Source organism: Cebidichthys violaceus, unplaced genomic scaffold, assembly GCF_023349555.1.
Source record: "Cebidichthys violaceus isolate CVI_PGR_0920_01 unplaced genomic scaffold, fCebVio1.0.p SCAF_10, whole genome shotgun sequence".
Taxonomy (NCBI): Eukaryota; Metazoa; Chordata; class Actinopteri; order Perciformes; family Stichaeidae; genus Cebidichthys; species Cebidichthys violaceus.
Window position 1 is genome coordinate 6,754,098 of NW_027176263.1, and position 24,992 is coordinate 6,779,089.

Below are 24,992 nucleotides of genomic sequence, written 5' to 3' on the forward strand. Positions count from 1 at the left end.
GTATTTACCCTGCAGTAAAACCCGAGAGGGAGTATACCCTGCAGTAAAAGTGGAGAGGGGGCTCAGTGGAATTAGATTTAGGGCCGCCTCCGGCTCTCTGTTCTGTGTGTGCCGTCAGGGAAAACCCACTCTGCTGCTCTTGTTCCGTTGTTCGAGTTGAGTTATGTTGTGTTCAGAGTCAGGGGGTAAAATGTGCTGTATAACATGCAAACAAGTTTCAGAATAGTTTTTAATTAAAGAGAGAGGTATTACATTGTTCTCAGTTATTGGTTACATAGTGGCTGGTACAGTGACAAGGGATTCATTTAGCGTAAGTAAGTTGTGCAATTAATGGTTATTACATTTCACAATGCTGTTGCATAAGCAGCTTGCTTGACTGTACAAGATGCATTTTCACAGATGAATGCAAAATGTGCTTCTGTTTGTTCTTTCGAGAATAATTAATTTCCAAGATCTGGGGGAGAAAACATCAACAGGATCTCAAAGAGAACATGAACTTGCACATAACAGAGGGTTACCCAGGGAACCAACCAACCAGCATTGATGAAGAGATGTCGCATACACAGTACAGAGGCTGATGGCTCTGCGTAGCCATCCACATGACAAAGGTACAGTACTGCATGTGTCTTACCAACATGCTCCAAACAGCTTGGAAGATGTTTTTGAGTAAGAAATTGAAATCTCCCCTCCTTATGGAGAGTATTGCTTTATTACATTCCACATTTTGATCATGTTCAAGTCATTCAACCAAACTCCAGGCTCAGACTTCTGTACTTTAAGAGTCTGCATGCAATATGAGAGCTGGTGTGTGTGTGTGTGTGTGTGTGTGTGTGTGTGTGTGTGTGTGTGTGTGTGTGTGTGTGTGTGTGTGTGTGAGTATGTGTGTGTGATAGCAGCTAAAAGAACAAAGCTTACAAGCAGTTACATCCAGAGGTTGAGGTTCAAACCAGCAGCTATACATCATCTTTGATCTGTGAGTTGGAGATGCAGCTCTGTTGCATTTATTGTACATCATATACATCTAAAGTGGCAAAATGGAAAGTTTGTAAACCTCATAATATTTTTTGCATTTTTGGCTGACTTTGTATTAAAATAGCTATGGAATACAGATAAAGGATGTTGCCACATAACAACTTACACCTAAAAACCCTGCAACTAGCTATTTAAATTAGTTTTGCACATTCCACAAAAAATCTGAATATTTAGTATTGACGCCTCGTCCACATTTTAGTAAAAGAGTGAATTGAAAATGTATGAATTCATCCAAAAATGTGTTATGTTGATCATTCTTTATCTGTATCAGGATGTGCAAGTTGTGATTATATGTAGTGTTCTGTATAAAATGGGCCCACAAACAAAAAAAGATTGACAGGCGGTGTGCAAACTTCACATTGTTTCTAAGTTACAACTGAACTAAAAGGTGAGATGTAATCCTCCTCCGGTTTGGATCAACCAACCATCCACCTCAGACCACAAACAGACTGAAAGCTGCACAATCAATCTAACCACTGCCGAGTGCTCAGTTTATCAGTTTCTTGCTCTCCATCCCCGACCACTTGTGACAAGTGACTCAGGGTCAGTATGGAGCAAGTGGTGTGAGTCATTCCAAGGCACTTGATTCTTTTCATTTCTGTAGATGATGAACTGAAAAATCAATAGTGTTCTTTTGCTTATGCCCTTTTCTCCAGGGTACAAATGCACTTACTGAAATGATAACACAATGCTTAATCAAATGCTACTCATCAAGGTTACAAACAGATACTCCCTTTGGTTTGATGATCTTACATTACTGCCAGATAAAAGATGTGATTACCAGAGTTTAAATTCCATGCAATATGACTGTTAAAATCCAATGCAATTTGCAAATTAAAGAACATGAAGAAAAGAAAAGGAGATACATTCAAATAGTGACACAAAATAAAAAAAAAGATGCTCGAGACAGAAGGCAAATCACTAAGCCTGAAAAGGCAAAACAACCTCAGTGATCTAAATTAAATTGACATAATCACAGCACCGAGAGCACATACAAGAACAAAAAACATTACAGTTGAAGTCATTGTAACTAAACAATAGGCCTCCTCAACACAAAGTATCAAAACAGAGAAAAAGTACAAGTTTCTTATTATAGCTAACTAAACTATACAGCCAAAGAAAAAGGTCTCAGCAGTCTATGCTGTGATAGACTGCACATGGTTACTCAATCACAGTCTGTGTTTTACAGGTAGGTGAGCTGAAGGTGGGAACGTTCAAACTACTTTGTGGTCTCGGGGACTTTCCGGTTGCCATTGGTTGCCGTGAAGCTGTAAAATGCCCTGTAAAACCTCCAACCAGACTTTGTAGCAGAAGAAGTATTGTTCCTGAAATGAGAGAGACAAAGGGCACGTCTAGTTTTTGGTAATGTTTTTAAAAGCTTGAACGTTAAACTGCAACCCCTCTGTTGTTACTGACCTTGGTTTGAATCATCCCATGCCGCTGAAGTCTCATCTCTTTTACGACGTCACTCACATTGATCTAAAGACAAAAACAGACGGTTGTTAGGCACAACTACAGCATGTTTGTGATGAAGTCTGTGGCTATAGCTCAGTTCTTATGTCAATAATAAATTAACCAGGTGGCAACCTCAGAGTTTAGAATTTGTGTAACCAATGCGGAAGTGCATTAAATTTTCACTCTTTCAAATAGCCATCAGGGGGTGAGAAAATGACCCTACTTCTCACTTGATTTATTACCTCAGTAAACATTGTAAACATGAGTTTATGGTCTCAATCGCTAGTTTCAAGAGTTCTTCAATACAGCTGTTTATTTAGTAAATTATGGTCCTATTTAGAGTAAAATAAAGACGATAAAGCAGGGAATGCTTCAGGACGGGGCTACCTTGTGATTGAAGGGTCATAAGCTACATGCTAACAATGACAATGCAATGCAATGTTTAGTAGTTTTAATGTTTACCAAGTTCACTGTATTATTTTAGCATGTTAGCATGCTAACATTAACAAATAAGCATTAAACACAAAGTGCAGCTGAGGCTGAAGGGAATGCTGTTGGTTTTTCAGTACAAACATACAAAAATTGACCTGATGATGCTGCTAGACAAAAAAAAAGGAAATCAGCAAAGTTTAATAAAATAAATCTGCGGGGACAATCCGCACAATAGAAAAAAAATTTCAACCTGATCCATCCTCTGAGGACCATTTAATTCTGTACGTAATGTCTTGGTAATCCATCTGATATTGATTGTTGAGATATTTCAGTTGCTAGATAAGGGCTAAAATACATAATAATGGTGTGGTAACAAAATGGCTCCACTCACAGGCAAATCATTCTCAATGAGGCTGAGGATAACGTCAGTGCAGATGAGAACTCCTGTGCGTCCGATTCCAGCGCTGCAGTGCACAGTGACTGGTCCCTTATGGTGCACGGCCCTCAGGTAGCGGATGAAGCGAACAAGCTGCTCGGAGCTTTTCGGCACTCCGTGGTCAGGCCAGTGTGTGAACTTCAGATGACGCACAAGATGTGTCTCACTGGTCTGGAACAGCAATCAATTTAAGAATTGTGAGGTTTAGAGTAAACCATAAAATTACTGACGTTTGACAGGCAGGCAGGTATTCCTCACAAATCTCTTACTTCTATCTCCACCATGCGGATGACCTTGATGTGGAAGTACTCCAGGAACTGTTGGTTCTCCAGGTGAAGCTGGTACCTGCCGGTGTCCAGAGGCGCGCTCAGCTTCTCTGGCCAGTACTTGTGACATTTGATCCTTCCCCGTTCTACTTCCTGGGTCATCATGGCAATGACATCAGATTTGTTTTCCCAGATCATCTGCCAGAAGGCCGGTACTGTGGAAGGCAGAGGGCCCTGGCAGGAGATATAGAAGAACTTTTCATCGCCAACTTGCATGTGAATGTAGCTGCCGTTGATGTAGTCCTTGTTGTCTCCAATGGCAACACGAGTTTCATCATCTATGGGGGGAAAGAGAAGGAGGAAAATAAAATACATATAAAGGAAAATAGCCTAAACTCTCTGCATGTGTGCTGTTTTGAGTGTGAGCATGCATCACTGCATGAATTCATAATTGAAATAAACCAATTACACCTCCAGCAGTATCCTCCCACTAACAGAACACACTGACATGCCTGTGGTTTTCCCTATGTTCGATGAATCCATTCATTTCGTGACCACAAACAACAAACATTGCTACTTTGTTGTTTTGCCCAAAGCACGCAATCTAAGTGTACAGTAAATAAAGACAAGTAAACAGCTCAGGGGTCTGGAGCCGGGCTCAACAAACCAGCGCTGTGAAGAGGTTTGTTGGTGATGAGAGGGGTGATAGACTGAAGGCAGTTAAGAATGTTTTTTGGGTTGGTCCCCCACCTCCTGCTTTGAAGGCCAAAAAAGCCACAGACTGGAAACCAGACTTTCTATAAGTAAAATAGTTACAAGCAGTGGAAAGGATCTGTTAATACTGTGCCTTTTTTCTCTCCACCTTTTGCTTGGTGGTGTTCTACTGGGGGTCACTATCCTTTTCATCACGCTCATTCATTTGAACTCTCACCCTTTCACTCCAACACAATGAGGGCTGGAGAAGTAAATGCTTCTATACGTGTTTGTATGCATTTGTGTGTGTGTGTTTCCAGCTTTTCTTTTACACTTCAGTATCATCAGTGCTGATCACAATTCCCATTTTTGGGGGGTTTTCCTTTCATCCTGTCTCTGTATTTACACCTGGAAATTCAGATTAATAATACAGCTTATAATATTATTTTCCGCTTCATTTATCAAAAATATAAATCCGAGATAATTACAAGGTGTTACCAAATGACATCATCTTCATCATCACATACTTGGCTGACTCCCCGGAAATTATAAGTGCGGCTTCAGTGAATTATTGATACTAATATAGAAAATGATTTGTTGCGCAGACGAGTGTTGTAAACAAACATCTCCACTCCCTTCAGAAAAGACCTTACAGTCAGCTTAAACTGAGCGGCTCAGAAAAGTGGTAACAAACAGGCTCTCCTATAAATGCCAAGAGTGTGAGTATCCCGCTTTTACAAGCTTCAGCTCACCAATAAAAAACTAGAGAAAATAAAAGTTTAGATTCTGTCAGAAGAAAGTAAAAGCTAACAGAAGTCCTCTTTCAGACTTACAGGGTAGGATGTCTCTGTAACGGTTCTTATCTCTGTTCTCAGGGGCTTTTCCCACCAGACAGTTGTCAGAGGGCTTCAGATGCTCCAGAGCCTGAAATGAACAACATGAGCACAATAACAAATAGAAAATGCAAACACTTACAATAGTGCAGCTGCATCACAGTATGTCTGTCCATAAAAATAGTCTAAATGTTTTAATATTGATAGAGAATCTATGTGTGTGTGTGTGTGTGTGTGTGTGTGTGTGTGTCTGCAGGTCTTTTTCAGCAGATTTTCTCTAAATGTATCACAGTGCACATATATAATAACCTCCAATGCAAAGTTCTAATGGCAGGATCAATGTGGGAAAAGATTAAATGGCACATTGGGGTGGTCAATGTGTAATTTTACCCTTCATTAAGGCAATTTTACTAGGAATTACACTGATACATACATTGTACATTAACTATCTTGTCCATAACACATGCACACCATAAACTCTTTGACCAGTTCCTGCTGGTCCAGTTGATGCTGTAGAATCCGGATGAGAGCTTTGACCCTGGAGCCTGAATACTGGCTGGTCTTAGCCGGGCTAATGAGTGCTAAACTGGCCAGTTCCTCATCTGATACTAAGGGTGGGCCTGAGGAAACAAAAGGGGAAAATAGTTGCAAGTATGGCTCGGAATAGATAAGATTTTGACTCTGACACTTCAGCACAAGAGTAGAGGAATAGCCACCTGTTTGGGGTGAGGTCTTGTCCAGACCGGTGGCGTCAAATACATCATCTTCTTCTTCTTCGCTGCTCCAGCCGTCTGACTGTGTTTTCCGGATGTCTTTGCAGGACTGGTCCAAAAGTTTGGTAACAATTCGTTTCCTGGGGGAGTCAGGGGGCAGGGGTGAGACCAGACCATTTTTACTCTTCGGTAGGAGGGGATGAAATCATGCAAGGCTGAGCTTCCTTTCCCTGCGATTTTTCCACCTAAAATACAGTATAGACAAAAGGCTAAAATATCTTCATACTTCTGCCATACTAGTTGTTTTGAGGCTACAGGGAATAGTACTATACACTTTCTAATTGTTACACTATTTTTGTCTCATCAGGGTTCAGAGCCCATAAGCGACAGCATTTATCCAGGGTGGTACTTTTTTATTGCTCTCTGCTGCCCCCTTGTGGTTAACTCCAGCAGCCCGAAGAATAAACAGGAGGAGGAGAATTGGGGAGGAAATAAGTAGAAAATTATACAGGATAGTAGTTTGGGAAGTTACTACCTGTCAGACGCTCCATGCAACATGTCAGTGACATTTAGGGATGGGCAGCAAGCTTGATGAGAAGGGGTGCTGTTACAGCTCTCCTGTTCCACAGCCAAGCAGCCAGAGGAGGCAACAGACAGAAGGATCAAGATATTAGTAGTAGATGTTAGTTAAGAGGTAAGGAGGGCTGTGATTTAATTGAAACACAGAATTTACATCATAATTGCTTCATGTGTGTGTATGATTTTCAGTTACCTGTGTAATTACAGTGTCATCCGTTACAATAGTCAGTCGGCGTGGTGGAGGAGGTGGTGAGGTAACGAACACACCAGCTTCATTGACCACAGAGTCTGAAGTCGCCTCTGAGATAATGATAAAGGGATACAATATATTCACAATATATACAGTTAAATTCATGTCGTCAAAGGAAAATTGTATAGAGCTTTGAATGTATTTAAAAGACACAAGATGTGTGTTTACAGTATATTTTACATAGCTCAAGGTGTTTCAAGTGTGTAGTCCTAATAATAAAGAATTAGTATACAGCTCCTGCCTTTTTGATTTCACCAGATAAAAATTTGAATTTGAATTTTTACTTCAGAAAAGTCTCAAGAAAGATACAGCTCTTTATATCAGCACTATTATCCTTCTAAATATTCACGATTAAAGGAAGGACAGTTGTCAGAGTTCATACCAATGGGGCGCTCAACTGGCTTATTCAGCATGACATCAGGAGAGGGACAGTTATCAGGGCTGGACACCGGAGCCGGCTGCTCAGCTAAAATAGCTTCAGTCTGAGTGGACAGGTTGGGCGGTGTAGGTGACTCGGAGTATGTCAGGGGCGGGATGTCTCTGCAGATGGTGAGCTGTACAGTCCCCTCAGCTTTACGCAGGATATCCACCACCTTACTGTGGCTCAGCCCGGACACAATCACACCGTTCACCTGGAAATTACACAGTGAGGATCAGGGGTTTCCCACTACGGAGGGTAATGAAACAGCCAAGGTGTATGGTGGGTTGTTACCTCTAATAGAATATCTCCCACTCTCAGCCGACCATCCTGCTCAGCTACTCCACCAGAGCAGATTTCCTTCACTCTAAGCATGGTGCCATTGGTTCCCCCAAACAAAGCAAAGCCAAGACCTCCTCCTTCTGGTTTTGTGAACTCCACTTGCATGATGCAACTCTGCAGGGACCAGAGGAGAAACAAAATGAGGAGTCAGTCATTTTCTTCCACTGTATTTACAAAAGCATGTTCTCCAGAAAATGCCATTGTATTGTTGATACATTCCCCAGTAGAGAATGCGTTCACAAATTTACACAAAAATAGACTCATGTTACAGTGTGTGTTTCAACAGACTCTTCAAAATATGTGCAGTTAAAAAAAAAAAAAAGATAGAGGTGACAAAAATGAAGAGGTACCTCAGAAAGAATTAACTTTTGGACAATATATATAAATAATATGTTCAGAAACTTACATCGTGTTCTTTTGTGAGGGAGAGACATCTAAATTTTTCAGCAGTCCTACACACATCTTCATCTGAAAAAACAAGAACAATGATCAATGAATCAGCAGCCGGTGCCAACAAAACAACTCAAGCAGTTGCATAGACAATCATAATTTAAATTAATATTGGTCAAGCCTTTAAAAGCAATGTAAAAGATGAATAAAGTGAAACGTCTGGACTTCAGCCCTAAGCTAACAATGGAACATCCCTTCTGTACCAATTTCCATCCATGCGACCATTTCAGCCAATGAAATTTTCGTAACAGACACACAGAAAAAAAAACACACACCAACCTCCCACCTCTTTGGCCATTTTGAAAGAGAAGTGTTGATGGGTACGTCTCTTCTATGACAGGTGAACAAGGCTGGTCTTTTTAAACTGACCCTCTCCACTGTCCCTTACTGCTGCATGCACCGTCACCAGGCAACAGACCTATCTGCCCTGTAGACCACTGGCTGTATAGCACCGTCTATGTGTGTGTGTGTGTGTGTGTGTGTGTGTGTGTGTGTGTGTGTGATGGCTACAGCCCTGCAGTCCAATACACCAGTGGAGGGCCTGAGGCTTGCTAATTATTAATCCTGCTGTGAGAGCCCAGGATCTGTCAGCATTCAGATCACACACACACACACACACACACACACACACACACACACACACACACAAACACACACAGCTGCAAAGAGAACTATCTTTCAGCACTGAGCTCCGGCTTCACGCAGACAAAGGAGCAACAAGCAAAAGAGTGAAAGGGAACCAGTTATGGTGCTGATAGAACATGAGAGAGTAGGGAGGAGAAAACACTCACCATCTTCGGTAGGAGAGTCTTTATCTGGAGAGACGGGCTCTTCAAAACGAGCAAAGAACTTCCTGTCCTTTTTCCAATCAAACAGACCTAAAAAATAAAAACGTGGATAGAAATACACTACTATATATTGTACAAGGAAACAAATATATTTAAAGTGCTAAATCTAAAACCAAAAGACCAGTGTCTTCCAAGAATTCTTTCTGGTAATGATTGAACTTAAATTATCATTGTCCAGTTGAGCACAAACATATCTGGTTTCTAGGCGATCCATCAGTGCATATAACAACCAAACTATCCTGTTTATGGGTCCTTGGGTTAACTCAAGCAGGTGAAACCATCCCATAAATTCTTTAGACGCCCTTACCGTTCCACTTAGCCCTGGGGGTCACTGGCTGGTCTTCTCTGTGACATACAAACACATAAAGCCATTGAAATAACCCAAAACAAACCTACTTCAGTGTCTATCGCTCAAACCTTTGAGGGCACATACCTAATGATTTTAAGTTTGACTTTACGAGGGGCGATTTCACAGGCTTTGACTGCATCTTCCAGGGTCATTCCCAGGGTGCACCTGCCACAGATGTAGATGATCTTGTCATTGGGTTGAACGCTGCCCTCCTCGCTGGCTGGAGAGCCTGGCACCACCTGCAGACAGTAGATGCCCTGCCATTTGCTGCCAATGCCTCCTGTCAGCTTTATACCTGGAGAGGGCACACACATATAGTAAATACAATCAAATAATACCGGTGATGCGCCTGTGTCTTCAAAATGTTTAAAAGTGTATGTACAGTGCCCCACCCAGCTGTCCTGAGGGTGTCTTGTAGAGAACTATATCAGGCAGGCTGTCACAGGAAGGCGGGGCCACCAGGTTTGTAACAGCCCTCCCCAAAGTCATACTCAGTCTTCTCGGCGATGACCTGAGAATCGTCATGGCAACATCATCAGCCACACTGGTAACATCATGTCCATTTACCTGGAAACAAATGACAGAGAAGGAAACGCTCAGTCAACTTGAGCAGCACATAATGAAATATAGCAAAATAATGTTTCTAAATGCGCAGAAATGTACAGATGTGTGAGTGTTTGTGCGTACTGTGACGAGCCTGTCTCCTGCCCTGAGTCGTCCATCTGCCCTGGCTGGGTTGTCCAGTATGTCCTGTATGTAGTAGCAGTTGTCCAGCTTGCTTCGAGTGATGGTGAACCCAAAGCTTCCACTCCTTGACTTGCTCAGAACCACCGTCAGCTCAAACTCTTTAACGTATCCCTGACAGGCAAAAAACAATGACAATGTATCTAATAGCTACAGAAATTCAACAAATAACTTAATTTCCATCACATCATGTTTAAGCTTAAACTTTGTTGACGTTAGTAAACCCTGTGGACAAAAGAGCTCCTTTCCCAAAAAATACGCAGCTGATTTGACATTTGTTTACAGTATCTCTATCTCTGTTCATTATTGGTCTCAAGCCAAATAAGCAGCTAATTGACACAAAGCCTGAATATATTTGCTAAACTTTATAAAAATGTTTTCAAATGTGTTTAAGTTTTCTGCTGGCAGACAAAACATGGGGTAAAACATTATGTTTTGGTAAAGGTAAAGTGAGCCAAGAACCTTTCTTCGACTCTCTTCTTCCTCCTCCTCATCATAATCATCATTGTATTCCCTTTCTTTCTTCTCTGGTTCTTCTCTGAACTGCGTGTGGCTCTGGGCAGGAGGGAGCAGCATTGTGGGGGGCAGCGTCGGGGCAGGTGGACTGGCACAAGGAAGCACTGAGGGAACGACCTGGGCTGTGATGGGGGTCAACGGTGGAGTAGGAGGCTGGGGTGGGGGCACTATAGGCCTACTGTTCTTGGATATAGCTTTGTAGTGACTTGGATGAAGCCCCTGCTGGATCGGGTGGTGCTTGGCTTTAGGTGGCTGGGTTGTGAGTGGCTGGGATGGGTGGGCCAGGGAGCAAGTGGTCGGGGTGTCAGACGAGAGGCTGAGAGGCGAGATGGTGGTAGTAGGGACGTGTGGGCCGAGGCTTGGATTATGAGAGCTGAAACTGGAGGAGCTGTTGGAGGTTTGAGAGTGGAGGTCTGTGAGGTTGGTTGTTGGAGTGTGAGTGGCCAGACTGGAGGGAAGGCTGTGAGGAGGCTCCAGTGTGGAGCTGATGGTCAGGTACTCCTCATCTGCCATGATAGTCAGTCCATTTCCCATCAGGCAGTAGGTCACACTTCCATCTGCCTCCTCTCTGACGCCGCTGCAGATAAAACAGACAAAATAAACTGTATATAGGGTTCATAAAATAATGCTTTCAAAGTTTATATCCTCAAAATGTAGGATTTCAATGTAATTAATCTTCATTATTTTGTCAATTTGAATATCTAAATGAATCATTTGATTACAATGAAACACTTAAAATGTATTTCATGACACACTTCAGACTAAACACAGCTCACTCCTTAGCTGCCCTGATGTTGCTGAAAGCCATTAGTTATGACCACAAGTCTATAATTAGACAAAATCATTACTGTAGTATTAAAAGGGACAAATGTAGTACTAAATGTATGGCTGGACATGGGAGACTTTGATAATCCTGCTTAGTAGTTTTCATACACATTTTGATCCTGTTTTCCTGTTGTTAAAGCAGTTCAAAGTCAAATCTTTCATTGCAGAAATGGCAACAATATTGGGCGGCTCTCCGTGAAACTTTTTAATTTGGCACGACAGGCAACAAGGGAGGAATCGTTGATATAAACATGTTTATCATTATGTATTAACAGTTTGCATGTGTGTTTACTTCTTACCTGGCATATACGTTTGAACCAGTCTTAGGACAGATGTCCAAAAGCATCACAGTTGAGCTTGTTGTCGTTGCAACCTCCTCTTCCCCGTCCTTATTCTTCTTCTTTTCTTCTACTTCCTGTTGCTCCTCTGCTTTCCCTGTGGTTGGTTGTGACTCTGGTGGAGACGGTAGAGAGCCACAGGTAGGTGAGGCAGGTGATGCCGGGGAGGCAGGTGAGACCGGCGAGACCGGCGAGACTGGTGATGGAGGTGATGTAGGTGAAGTGGGTGATGGGGGTGAGCGTGGACGAGATGGGGGAGTCTGGTTGGCAAGCACTTTACCGTCAAGACTCTCCTGGGTCTCCGGGAGTGCTGGAGCTGCAGGATGATCTGTGCTTATCTCTGCTGTGTTTGTCAGGTCTTCCTCATGGGTGGGGGTCTGCTTCTGGGCAGGTATTTTGAGATCATAATGAAACTTAAGGAGCTGGCTGTAGTCCTCTCCTAGTCGGATGTCCAGCGAATGAGATCGAACCTCACGGAAGGATGCAGGACTCTACAGAGTCAGACATGAGGTAAGATGGTCTATCTAACTTAAGGGTTTTCTTTTTTCCATATGTGTAATATATGTGTGTGTACTTGCGTGTGTGTGAGCTCACCAGTGTGTTGTCATCTACATCATACAGCACTCCAGGACCTGGTCGACAGATCAGCAGATGAACTTCGGATGGAGCTCCACGAAGCAGGAACAAAACTCTCTGAAACAACAACATAAAAAAACTGTGTATTGTGTGTGTTGATGCGGGAATGTGGGTACAGCTTGAGACAGACTTCTTTTAAATTGTTATACTGTACTGTATATTTAAGTGCACCTGTGTGAATGCCATTAGAATGCCTCAGCAGAACACACAAGATTAAATGACAACATCAAATGAGACAACCAGCTTGCTATTTTCAGTGGTATGAGCTTAAAGGATTAGTGGACCAATGACGTGGTCGAGATCTTAAGAAAGAGCAGGGCCACTAGTGCTGTTCTTAGACTTACAACCCATTCACGACTATTTATCCACAGGCAAAATCACCCACTGTGCTGCCTCTCATGAATACAATCTGAACACTAGGCTCTAGTTAGCACCTTATAAACCAGCCTATTCTTTTTATAGACATTTTGAATCTTTTTCCATGTTGGAAAAAAAATGCAACAAAACCACCCATATGCAAAAAACAAGCTCTATTATTGAATGTGCTTCATAATTCACTTGCTTTATATTTAGGAAAAGATCAATAATCATTGTAATTAACCCAACCCCTATACCTGGTAAGAGAGGTCCTTGACGGGCTCCTTGTTGACAGACAGGATGACATCTCCCTCTCGTAGCAGGCCACTCTCTAGCGCTGGTTGACCTGGGAACAGACGTTTGATGCGGACTACGCTGCCACGGTCTGGCCCCGAGTGCAGCTGCGATATGTTAAAGCTGAAGCCGAGGCCAGACAAACTCTTCTTCAGCACCACTTCAAGCGTGTTTTCTAGGAATGAGAGGAGACGGCGTGCAATCTTTGAGCATTAATGTCTGTTGTGTAATCTTTAATCTGTAATGTGGGCTGTCATTTGGTACACTGTGAAAAAAACCAACATATTCATCAATCACCCCAACCCACATGTCTTCCAATGATAAGTATACATTTTTCTCCAATGACAAATCTGAACGCAAAGACAATCCTTTTTCCCACATTTTGTCTCACATTTCTATCAGAAAGGAAGGCTTTGTAGAGATGAGGAACTGTCCCTTTAACTAAGCTCAGGCAGTGAACAGGCAGCTTCAAGGTTTCAGTGCATGCTGTCTCGAGGGACTGAAGGAGCGTCAGCCCTGGATGACTCTGACAGCAACCACAATGTAGCTGTCAGATGACTCACAGTCACCTCTGGGCCATGTGTGCAAGTGTGTGTGTGTGTGTGTGTGTGTGTGTGTGTGTGTGCCTGACACTGTCTATCTTTTCGTATGTGCCCGTTCCTCTCGCCTCTCACCATCAGTCACAAAGCTGTAGTCCTTGGCTCGGCCACTCAAGGTCGTTTCTATGGAGACTTCAGTCATGGGGGGCTGTGTGTGTGATGAACTGTGGGCCAGGGGGGGGCAGGGCGAGTCAGGTCTGGGCTCCAAGATTATTGTGGGCTCCCTTTCTAACAGCAGGTTCACCACCTATGGGGAACAGATGCACATCGTAAAATACAGAAAATAATGTATCACCAGCTACTGTGCTTCTTTTCTGTGCATATTCACAATCAGTGCTTCTGGGTTATTATGTTTTACTGCACGTGTGTGTGTGTGTGTGTGTGTGTGTGTGTGTGTGTGTGTGTGTGTGTGAGTGGGTGTGTACCTCCCCCGTCCTCTTCAGGCACTCTACAGCTTGGTGGTGAGTCACGCCCCTCAGGTTGAACCCATCAACCTCCAGCAGTCTGTCACCTGTCATATGCACAAACACAAATCTCATCATCATTATCAACATCAATACATAAACGGTGTGTGTGTGTGTGTGTGTGTGTGTGTGTGTGTGTGTGTGTGTGTGTGTGTGTGCGTGTACATGTATTTGATGGACATGTCAACAAATCGAAAAGTCGTTCCTGCTCAGTGAAGCATGAACCAAGTAGACACAGACACAGTGGCCTCAGTGGCACGCTCATGTTTTAGGCCTTTCATCTTATAGGGCCTGATTCAATCCACATTCACTTATTCAATACTTTGTCTCAGGAAGTTGAAGATGTACCCTAAGTCAACAAACAGGGTGATGTCTGTGACGGAATGGTGTATATTTCACAATGTTTTCATCATATCCTTTTGATGATGATGCAAAGGGATTGGGAGGTGTCATTGTTGATAAAACAACACTGTGGAAGAAAAACTTCACAGATGTGAAATTGCAAATAAATGACGATGTCTTTTGCTACTTAATCAGAAGTTGAGTGAACATCCGGCACAAAACCTTTACAGAACCTTTTGTGTTTTTGGCAGCGACCTGATTGCATATGGAAATGAAAAATAAAAAGATTACCGATCTGAATGCGCCTGTCCTGCTCTGCAGCACCTCCAAGCACCAGGCTCTTGATGTAGATTCCTCCATAACGCACATTGGTGTTTATTCCTCCCTTTTGGCAAAAGGGAGAAGTAATTAATCAATGTCTAAGGCCTCAAATGACCCTAGAAATGTACACTGACTCAGCGTGAAGGAATCCAGGGGAATGTGCGTCGTAGCTTGTTACCTATATAGGAGTTATTGCAGAACTGTTGTTTTAAGTGTATAAGGTAAATGCTGTGTAATAAAAGGGAAACAATTCACTCACAGCAACACTGATGCCAAGACTACCACTGCTTTTCTTAAGCTCCACTATAAACCGCTCCCCAGTTTTCAAACTCAAGATAGAGGGGGACCTGGAACACACATCCTGAAAAAAGAGAACAAAAGACGTAAACACACAAAAAAAATATTAAGACTGAAAGAGGAATACACAAAGAAAAGATAGAAGTGTGTTTTCTGGAAACTCAAAGCACTTAATCTATTTAACGATTAGGACTGGTTGAACTCCTTCAGCTCTGACCTCATGCTTTGCTTCCATGGAAACAAAGACATCTCTTACCATGGCGTCATGTATTCGCACAACAGGAATGTGTAGCCTCCTGCTAGTCTTTGGGGTTGCTATGTTGGACAGACTGATGGCCTCCTCCAGTTCTTCCATGACAGGACGAAACTCTGTGCCACTCAGTGTAGTCTGTGACCCAAAGCTCCTCTCCAACGCCAAACCGAGAGTACTTTGACTCAAGGAACTTGTACGGTCCTTCAAAGACTCTGATAGGAAAACAACCAGGTGGGATAAAGGACCTCATATAGGCTGTATTCATTTCCACAACTAATGGTTTGTAATGGTAATGCATTGAGCAGATCTTACGTTTAGGCTGGGACACAATGAGCTCCACCTCTTCAGGGCTGCTCTGTAAGATGGCAGCAGCGTCACTGAATGTCACTCCTTCCAAACTAGTCTTGTTTAGGGAGATGAGACGTCCACCTGGAAAAAATCAATGAATCATTACAAAGTCTTTGGTATAGTTTGTCAAGTGCAGCTCAATTTGGTCTCTAGTGATGTTACATTGCATGTTAAGTTGTAAACCAGCATCCATGTTACTAGTTCCGTTTGTTAGTGTTTGTACCAGGTTTGATTCGTCCATCCTTGTCCGCCGGCCCGTCAGGCACAATGGAGGCAATGAAGATCCCAAGGTCAAGTTTACCTGTATTGTCCTCGCCGACTATCACAAAGCCTGAAACAGGACCAGAGAGGAAGTGAAGACAAACGTCTCCTGGTGAATAATCAGATAAGTGGTACTCTGCTCATTAATTTTACATCAAGTTCACAGCTAAATCCGCCTTAATGAACTCACCGAAACCCAGTTTGAGATCTTTCTTAAGGGTCACACAGACTATCTCTCTCTCTGGCGGGGTCCTGGTCGGTGTATCAACTGCAAAGCACATTTGATATGGGCCACCGTAAACTAATTTATAAATGTTATATACCCAGGGGGAAGGTGAAAAGTCTAGCAAAGGGTCAGCTCATATAAACAGACACATTCACACCTATGAGTAATTTAGAAATTCCAAATAACCTAATATGCATGTCTTAAGAACCTAATGCATGGGGAAAACATTCTTACTTCTTGACATAACAGTGTTTAACAGAGAGCCACCATGTCACCAAGATCTGACCATACAGACTAACTTCAACTAAAGATGCTCAGTGCTAGTTTTTCCTCTAATTTGTCACTCATCTGAAGTTCAAAACCTTTAGACATATTCACCTCGTATGGAGGAAGAGGCGTCATAGTCCTGCTTCTGTAGTGAGACACTGGACATCATTCTGGGAATCGGCTCTGGAGTGCTGCAACACATGTGTACGGTTGCACAGTTACACATTTACAGCGGTTTACTTAATGTTCACAGAGAATATGTTTCCATAACAACAATAAGAATGTTATTCTCATATACCTCCAACACTGTTGCTCTTTCATATCGCTGAGGTCTCCTGTTTCAGTGAGCTCCTTGTTCAGCTCTCTGCTCATCTCCCTCCTCATCTCCCTCTGCTGGCGCAGCCTCGCCTCCAGCTTGTCAGTCAGGTTATCGCAGGACTTGGAGAGGGAGTCTGGTTGACCAGGTATCAAACCTACATGGTTCAACATGCCCTCTGAGCAGGACATCCGCTTCAGGTTCAGGTTACGACTCCGGTAGACAGACATGTACTTATCCATGTTTTCATCTGGAGAAACAGGTGTTATTTATTCTTCCCCTTTGTGAGCCTCAGTGTAGCCAAAGTCAAAAACAATTCCTTCTACACAATCAGTAAAATGTACCCACCTGGCATCATGGTGTGGTTAAGCTGTCGTGACGTCATCTCGCTATGAAACTTGTGCTGCGCGGAGCAGAGGTTCAGCAGGTACTGTGCTATTTTTGAGCTTTCTGTTATAAAACTGTGCCTTTTCCCGCTGGGCCCTCCACATTCTATAATCAGTTTACGCCGCTGAAAGACAGACACAAGTCATCACAAGATTTATTGATCGTCATAATAAATTGAGCTGTATAAAGTAATATCTAACTGAAATGCCACTTATTTTTACCCCAGTGGATATGGTGTCTGTTTCCCTCCAGAGGAAGCGTCGGATGACAGTCCGCAGGTGGTTCTTCATCTCGTACACAATGATTCCTTTGGCACAGACTCCCAAAACCAACTCACCCACCACTGTCCTTTTTTCTCTCCCCACACGGTGGAACATAACCCCGTACTCCGGTAACTGCTGGGCAATCTGGGAGGTACATATTTTTACATCCATTCAATTTAAAAAAGTAGCTATTTATTTCAGCAATCCTTTAGACTTAAAGGAAGTGTAATACATATAATCACATTATGCATGTGAGCGGATGCATTGGTAGTCTGGATACCTTTAGGTACTCTGTTTCAGCCTCTTCAGGCAGTATCTGGGCATGACTTGCATGTAGTCTTGGCAACTCTTCCTTGACATTGGGCAGGGCCAGCTTCTCTAGCATCCTCTTGGACACATAATGCTCTGGCTGGTAGTAATTCTTACCATAAAGCTAAAAAGACACACAAAAGAACAAAATGAGCTGCTGTAACACACACTGAAAGATAATGCTGGTATTTAAGGTATTTAACTTTTTTTTTTTTTACTCTTTACCTCTGGCATGTAATCACCAAACTCAGCCTGCAGAGCAAGAGCAGCCAGAAACAAGCCTGTCTCCTCATTACAGTAGAGCCTGTCCTCCAAGAGATCCTTCCGCAGCTGTAAGTAGTACTGATGGCGAGTCAGTCTGTGCCTAGGAAAATATTAAGTAAAAGGTTTTTTTTAAATATGTATTTCTATAAATTGATTTTCTACATATCAGTTTAACGCCAGAACTGTACTTACAAAATAAAGGACATATCATCAACAAAATATTTGACTCGAAGAAACACCAAAAAGGAGGGTATCTGCCCTTTTTTCCAACTGTCTGGTGCAATTTTGGAAATTTTTGTTTCATGGTCCAAGAAGAAATATTCATCATCTGCAGAATGACAAAGAAAAGCCTCTTTAACGTCAGACTTCTGAAGTGACTGAAACAACACAACATGCATTAAGAAATTAATTAAACTTTATCTAAGTAAACAATGTTGTTAATAATTGAAATATTGCCCCTAGTTCACCCCTGATGTCAATTGTGAGGGTACAATATCACAAGTTGGACCATGGGTATTTTGAAATTAATTTCCATTTTGAATGTTTCAATGTGATGTACAACCAGTGCAGTCCAGACCAGATTAGGTCCCATATAATATCTTACCATCTATAAAGGCAAGACCAAAGTAGAAGTGTTCTACCAAGTTTGCGTGAGCCACCACCATGTCAAACACATCTCTTGCTTTGGACTTAATGTCACAGCGAACCACCACGTACTGTCCGTTAGGCAGCACGACAGTCACTTCTCTCTGAGACGAACACGAACGGCCCTTTCTGGACTGTGGTGGACATGCACAAACACACCCACACATGAATATACAGATACTGTACATGCAATTATGCAAACAGACATAGTTTTTTCGCATGCAAGAAAAGACAAATTCAAACACTGTAAAAAAAACAACAACAAGGATATTTACATTGATAGTAATCAGAAGCAGAGGAGATGAACAGAAATCATAAATTTACCACAATAGATCCTGGAAGCTCAAGAACAATTTGTTGTTCGTCTGCCATTCTGACGAATTCTGGACCCAAAGCCTGACAAAACAAACATTTATAATATAAACTCTTTAAGCAGCAACACATCCGACAGACTTTTGTCTCTAAATGCTCGGCTAATTTGTCCCACACTCGCACTAAATACTCCACAGTTGCAGTACAGCTCCACAACATACACTTTTATGTTCTAGAAAAAAAACATTTCTCTTGCATTTATGTCACTGAACAAACATTTAAAAAAAATGCCATATCTTACCTTAGCCTTCCTCTGGCTCAGGCTGAGCGAGGACTCGCTGAAGGTGATGGAAGGACTGTGAGATCTGCCTGATGTCTTAGGAGAGACGTCGTGGTGGGGGCTCCTACCAAGCCAACTGCAGTTGCTGTCCCTGTGACGGACCCCACGAGGGAGTCTGAGGGGAGAGAGAGAGGTGGGGAAGGACGGGTTGTGTAATAGTTGGGCAGACAAGTTGGTAAAGTCAAACTCTGAGACAATGTCATGTCCCCTTAAAGTCACTGAAGACAATGGAGGAGTTGACGTGCACACACAGATAGCTCTAATGGTTTAAGACTTTTTTTTAAACTACAACATCAGAGGTGATGATGTGTGTGTATGCATGCATATAGTACATACCGGTCTAAAGAGGATTGGTACAACGGTGTGGGAGAGCTCCTTGGTCTTTGTCTCCAAGGTCTCTGAGATAAACTCCCTAGAAAACAGACATAAAATGTACATTGTCAAAACAGGCACCTTACTGTTCGAACAAACATTAAAGAAAAGTTAGTACATTTTGCATTTAATTCAGGATTACATCTGCACAACAGAGTTAAGGATTTTATTAAGAGAACGCAAGACAAATAAATATGACAGAATAACTTCTTTCTAGCATTTTGACTTCTTTTCAATACCTGACTTTGAGTCAGAGTCTGTTGAGTATCTTCTCCCTTCCCCACTGCTTTCGCTGAAGTCTGAAAGTGGCCCTCTCTTTCCTGTCAACCAGGTAAGAAATGAAAGATGACAGCAATGTTTGATTCCTGTCCATCCCTGTGCTCCCAGGAGACAGTGCGATGTTTGGACAGAACTGAGGCAAGCAGAGGGTTTAGCCTGCAAGCATCCACATTCTGTATCTGCTTATTGGCTCTCACAGGAGCCTAATCCTGGGCTTGCTTTAGGTTAAGATTTTAATCCTGTTGACCTGTACGTCGTCTTGAATCATAGCAATGACTACTTTCTGTAAATATGTAGTGTCAAAGGTCAAATTTATTCATGATGTCATAATGAATAGAAGCAATAGAGCAGTATAGGCTGTACAATACACATATTCCATTTTCATGCTGCCAGACATTTAAAATCAGCTCCATTTTAAAACTTATTGATGTACAGTTAAGTCGTAAAAAATCTGCTTGTTTGTCAAAAATTCCCAGTGTCGTGCTTTGGATGTGTATTTAAAAACTCAAGTTCATTTTGACTCTAACATGCATGCTCACCATGTAGTCTCTCTCTGATCATCTGGCTCCTGCCACTCAAAGGAACGTGACAGTCTGGCAAAGAGCCATGGTCCATCTGAAGGAAAAGAAAGTATTCACAATTTAGTCATTATGCAGATCACGTTTTTAATTGTGACACATACACAATGGCCTGCAGAGAACCTGAAAAGTTTACGGAAAGAAACACACTGTAGGTAGATTTCTAGACTCACTGATTCATGAAAAACCTCCTCCACCAGCTGCCTGATGACTTTGGTGGGTGACGGCAGGACGGTGGCTTTATGCTGAGATTCGCAGGCTTCCAGGATGGCGATGAGAGTCATCCTGCGATGGGCCAGGTCCTCACACATGCTGAGCAGGAGGCTGTTTAGATGGTCACTCAACTGGACTGGCTGGGAGGAATGAGAGTGGAAAGTCATTATAATAATGGAGGTGCGGGACTTTCATGGTACTGATTCAGAAAAGATAGCTTTGTATGAGGGGATCCCACCTGATTTTGAGGTAGTTGAAAATCAACTGACCAGTAGAGAGTCATACCCAGTGAATACACCAGCATCTGTGCAACAAAGTAATTTAGTTAATCACAATACAGGTTAGACATAGTGCTATAGTTATCAACTAAATCTATTATAAAACCACGCTTACTTTTACATTTATTTGTGCTGAATGATGTTTTTTATATAATAGTCTATATTCAACCCTTGCACCATAGTTAAAACCCAAAGCTGAGCATTGGTCATGATCATTACTGTTACATATGGTCATAAATAATATGGACTATATGTGGGATATTGGATTTAAATTGCAGGAATAAAAGCCTTACGAATATAAGGCTTTTATTAAAAGCATATTACTTTAAGGTGTGTGTGAGACAGGAACACACATATTGGACAACCTTTCTGTATGTAAAAATATTCGAATCATTTATTTAGGAGTTACGTTAGAGTCTTTTTACCCAATGTTTATAAATAGGGCTCTAAAGTGCAGAATTCAGGACAGCGGTTTCTTTGCTCGGCCACTAGATGGCGAGCTTACACCATAGTCGACCTTCAACTCTTGTCATCCTGAGATTTTACACTTCAAGGAAAAAGACACATGAGGACATATCAGCAGAGTTTAAAGTTACGGATGAAACCCCCCAACATGAACTGACATTGCTTTGTGTTTGTCAAGTCTGTCATCGACTTCCATGTGGGCTATGAAGACAGGTATGAGGATGTATGCACTGACCCTCTCTATGGCAGGTTTGGTTGAGCTGGCACGGCCCTGCAGCATCTCTGGAGCAGTGAAGGTGGATACATCATCTGATAGGCCACAATTCTTAAATGCTAAGGTACCAGTGGCTGACAGCAGCAAGGAGGTGGGGCTTATAATATTACACATATTGTTCTGACCTGAAAAAAAAGTAGGAAGTCCATAATATATATGATGCTGCTGAAACAGTCCTACGGTTAAGCCAGAGATAAACAGAAATACTGAAAGACATATTCAAATGTTTATGTTACATTGCAATAACTTAATTGTATGGTCACAGCATTGAGACGCAATGCCTACAATAAGAGGGGGTTCTCTAAACTGTTTTACCCATATAAGAGACGTCCACTAAAGACTCTGCAGTGCCCAGCAGCAGGGACCAGACCTCCTCCTCCAGCAGAGGTCCCCCTCGTGCCTCCAGTACTTCAGCTAATGTCACAAATGTGCTGCTCATCCTGCACACATTCCAAGCACGCACCTGAGGATACACACACACACATATATACAAGACACACATGTACAAACCCAAAACATCACTTATTAGAGGTATTGGCCAAGGTCATATTCTGAAGAGAGGTTTAATTTTGGTTTTTACTCTGTACACAAATCAAACATCTACAGATGAATGTTCAGTGTGTCTTTCAACACTCATGTAATCAATGTAAACTCTGCATTAGGTCGATATTCTAGGTTGATTGTCAAGCTTCTTGTTCTCTCATCACCTTCATTACACATTCCACCTTTACGTCTCTCTGTGAGGTAGTACTGTTGTTGTCAGTGTCTGTCAACAGTATTTTGTTTTCACAGACAGTTATGAGAGATCGCACTAAGAAAAGAAAGCTGTTCTCTGTACTGGACTCTGATTAGATTATCTTACTCCATCAGTCTCACTGCCTCTGGGTCTCTCTGCCCCTCCCATTTCCTAATAGGCTTTCTTCTGACCAGAGGGCTGTTCAGAGGAAGCTGTGCTTCTGGCACCAAAGCCACTGTGTCATGATCCCATGTTAGATGTTGTCACACGCTGTGTAGGTATTACCACATCTATACACAGCTGAGAACTTCTATTACACATATTGTGCAATGAATATTGAAATTACATTACATGTACTCATCATTTTGACTGAATCTTATATTTTCACTCAAATTGACTTTATATTACACATTAGAAGAAGATACATTCAAATAGAACCAATCACACACCAAAAGATCAATGCAATCTTGAATTTTCTAAAAGATTGCATGTTGTTGTAAATCTGGGCAGATCAAAACACCCACTTTGACTTGACCTAGAATTTAAATTAATTTGGGAATATTACAGTAAAAACAACAGTAGTATCTGTCACAAAGGGCAGAAATAACTGCAACACATTGAAGTCTGATAAATATTTTACTGCATACTAACAGACAAAGTGTTGGCATGAGAATATACTGTGACTAAAAACTGACAGGCTCTTTTCTTCCAGATTAATAGATTTAACTGCATTTTCTCAAACAATACCAGAAAACAGAATCAGGTTGTTCCTGGTGTATGGTCAAGGTTGTGAAACCCAATCATCATGCTATTCATTACACCGGATCTTTTTATTGAGACTGTCTGTTCCTGTAAATGTTCCTTAGCAGTAATACAATAGGGTGCCCACAGCCAATGACATACAAAGTAACATGCCTCCAATGATACAAACCAACCCAATTACTTTAGGCCTGATTATCCTGCACTTAAAGTGTATTCATCCTCAGCTTGTGACACCCAGACTGTCGACTGAATACGGAGAAATTCAGAGATTAAATGGCTAAAAACAAAACCACCAATGCCATTGTGAGTTTAGGGACATTTAATTCAGTGATTACATAATTATATTGATGAGAAATATAAAATAATCTTTCTGTATCCTTGCACACTGGTTTGTCGTTATGATATAGAGGGAATTGAAGAAGAGAGTAGGAACCCAGCCAGGTGCACCCACCCGTCCACTCTAGAGCAAAACTTTTTGCAGCTGCACTCTCTCAAAGTGGTTTGTCTACAGGTGTAAAGCTACTGTTGTGAAGCCATACACTTCTGCAGGGTCTAACACAGAAAGCTGGTTCTTGGTTGCTAGTTATATTGACACCACTTGTCATGTGATAACAAAATGTAAAGTGACTGTGCTGTGCTTATAACAACACGGCTGTGTGGGTTGACTAAATCAGGTGTGACCTCTCCTGCCCTCTCTCACCTTTAACATCAAACTTTCACATCCTATAAAACTTGAAAGTTAAGATTAAATTATAGAGCATAAAGAAGAACTCTCATGTCTGGAACCAACACTTTTTAGTATCTAATAAGCTGATGCCATGTCCAGTTCACACACCAGTTGCCACACTTTTCCCCCTGGGTTTAAAAGCCTATTTGGTCTCCTATTTGCTATATTTGTCATTATGTCAGAGCAGGCCATGAACCCATCAACAACCAGCCTTATTATCCTGGTACATACAAACCACCTTAGTGATCCATTAAGCAGACAAGGAGAAGCTGTACTGTTTCCTTTGGAATTTGGAACAACATGCTCCTTCAGATCTAGGTCTCTAGCAGACTTCTCTCTCACTACAATATAAAGTGAAAATAAATTCCCATGTTCATGTACCATGACAAACAAAACGTAATAGTGTGGACATACAGCTACTGCTCAGAGTCCAGTTTATAGCTATAGCAAAAGTAGCCTCTAACAAACAACACATTTGATCAGGATGACTTTTGCCATCACAGGCCTGAATATTAAAGGCTATACTGTGCATTACTCTTCATTACAGTACTGGGAATGTTTAGCTAGGGTTAATGCCCAAAGTGAAATACTTTGCATCTGAAATCTCAAAATAGATGTATCTGAACATGAAGACACCCACTTCAATTCACCAAACTGTCAAACAGCACTATAGGAAGACTAAGATGATGAAGAATAGCTATGGAAACATTACCTGGTACCATATGTAACCTATGTCAGCGGTCTGATCCTTTGTATTATCCTCAGTGCTCCCACCACGGATCCAAAATAATCCTTGTGATCATCGCATTGCTGTTTTGACGTCCTCTCAGTCAAGGCTGCTCCGCTCTGGCAGGTAATTCATCAATGACATTAACTGAACATGGTGCCCCATTCATTTGCTCTATTACCACCAACACCACGCTGAAGATCTGAAACTTTTTGCTGTAATTGGGGCTATTCTTAGCGTCTCGCCTTTAAACACTTAATTGGATTAGCCTCGCGGTTTGACAGCGACAGGTCAGAGCCACCAATAGCGGGTGGCGTTGAGATCAGCTACACCGATTTAACTAATCCGTCTGACGCCGAAAGGTGCGGTGGATCCCGGCGGTAGGTGCGCTACAGAGAAGCCTGGGAAGGACGAACGACCTCGGCCAAACGAGTGGATTGTAGTCCGCTGCTGTCGGGCTGCTCCCCCACAATGATCATAACACTGCGGGCTCTCTTTGAACAAGGGGTAAGAAACCGTAGTAGCGTTGTCTTGCTGCGGGAGTCGGTGCTGGGACGTTTA

At 42.1% G+C, this 24,992-nt stretch overlaps 1 protein-coding gene across 3 annotated transcripts; it reads right to left on the minus strand.

Annotated features, from left to right (window-relative positions):
* Positions 1–253: 253 nt before the first annotated feature.
* Positions 254–24,991, minus strand: ptpn20 (protein tyrosine phosphatase non-receptor type 20). 3 transcript variants are annotated; one of them, XM_068723028.1, is made up of 48 exons: positions 24,417–24,991; positions 21,795–21,942; positions 21,441–21,604; positions 20,701–20,766; positions 20,423–20,602; positions 20,211–20,286; positions 19,632–19,712; positions 19,357–19,432; positions 18,982–19,135; positions 18,693–18,764; positions 18,328–18,502; positions 17,916–18,051; positions 17,685–17,823; positions 17,431–17,583; positions 17,109–17,294; positions 16,849–17,011; positions 16,483–16,750; positions 16,296–16,375; positions 15,882–15,959; positions 15,654–15,761; positions 15,395–15,511; positions 15,086–15,294; positions 14,792–14,893; positions 14,503–14,596; positions 13,831–13,916; positions 13,481–13,652; positions 12,770–12,981; positions 12,114–12,212; positions 11,800–12,010; positions 11,481–11,634; positions 10,303–10,933; positions 9,784–9,954; positions 9,489–9,663; positions 9,181–9,391; positions 9,055–9,092; positions 8,691–8,777; positions 7,856–7,917; positions 7,402–7,563; positions 7,072–7,321; positions 6,633–6,739; positions 6,396–6,478; positions 5,864–6,000; positions 5,619–5,767; positions 5,148–5,238; positions 3,625–3,959; positions 3,311–3,526; positions 2,449–2,511; positions 254–2,357 (listed from the first exon to the last, which is right to left on the minus strand). In XM_068723028.1, exons 2-48 carry the CDS (start codon positions 21,916–21,918, stop codon positions 2,247–2,249), a joined length of 7,014 nt encoding a protein of 2,337 aa, XP_068579129.1. In that variant the 5' UTR covers positions 21,919–21,942; positions 24,417–24,991; the 3' UTR covers positions 254–2,246. The 3 variants fall into 3 exon arrangements, with proteins under 3 accessions (XP_068579129.1, XP_068579113.1, XP_068579121.1); XM_068723012.1 differs by lacking the exons at positions 19,357–19,432; positions 19,632–19,712; positions 20,211–20,286; ... (3 more) ...; positions 21,795–21,942; positions 24,417–24,991 and having other exon boundaries at positions 5,634–5,767; positions 11,481–12,010; positions 18,982–19,039; XM_068723020.1 differs by lacking the exons at positions 18,328–18,502; positions 18,982–19,135; positions 19,357–19,432; ... (5 more) ...; positions 21,795–21,942; positions 24,417–24,991 and having other exon boundaries at positions 11,481–12,010; positions 18,693–18,750.
* Between the last annotated feature and the right edge of the window lies 1 nt (position 24,992).

Coding starts and splice junctions, on each gene's coding strand:
- ptpn20 (XM_068723028.1), bottom strand. CDS start 21,918: ATGAGCAGCACATTTGTGACATTAGCTGAAGTACTGGAGGCACGAGGG. Junction 12,982..13,480: donor CTACAGCTTTGTGACTGATG/GTGAGAGGCGAG, acceptor TCTCATTCCTAG/AAAACACGCTTGAAGTGGTG. Junction 10,934..11,480: donor GGTTCAAACGTATATGCCAG/GTAAGAAGTAAA, acceptor TTTTATCTGCAG/CGGCGTCAGAGAGGAGGCAG.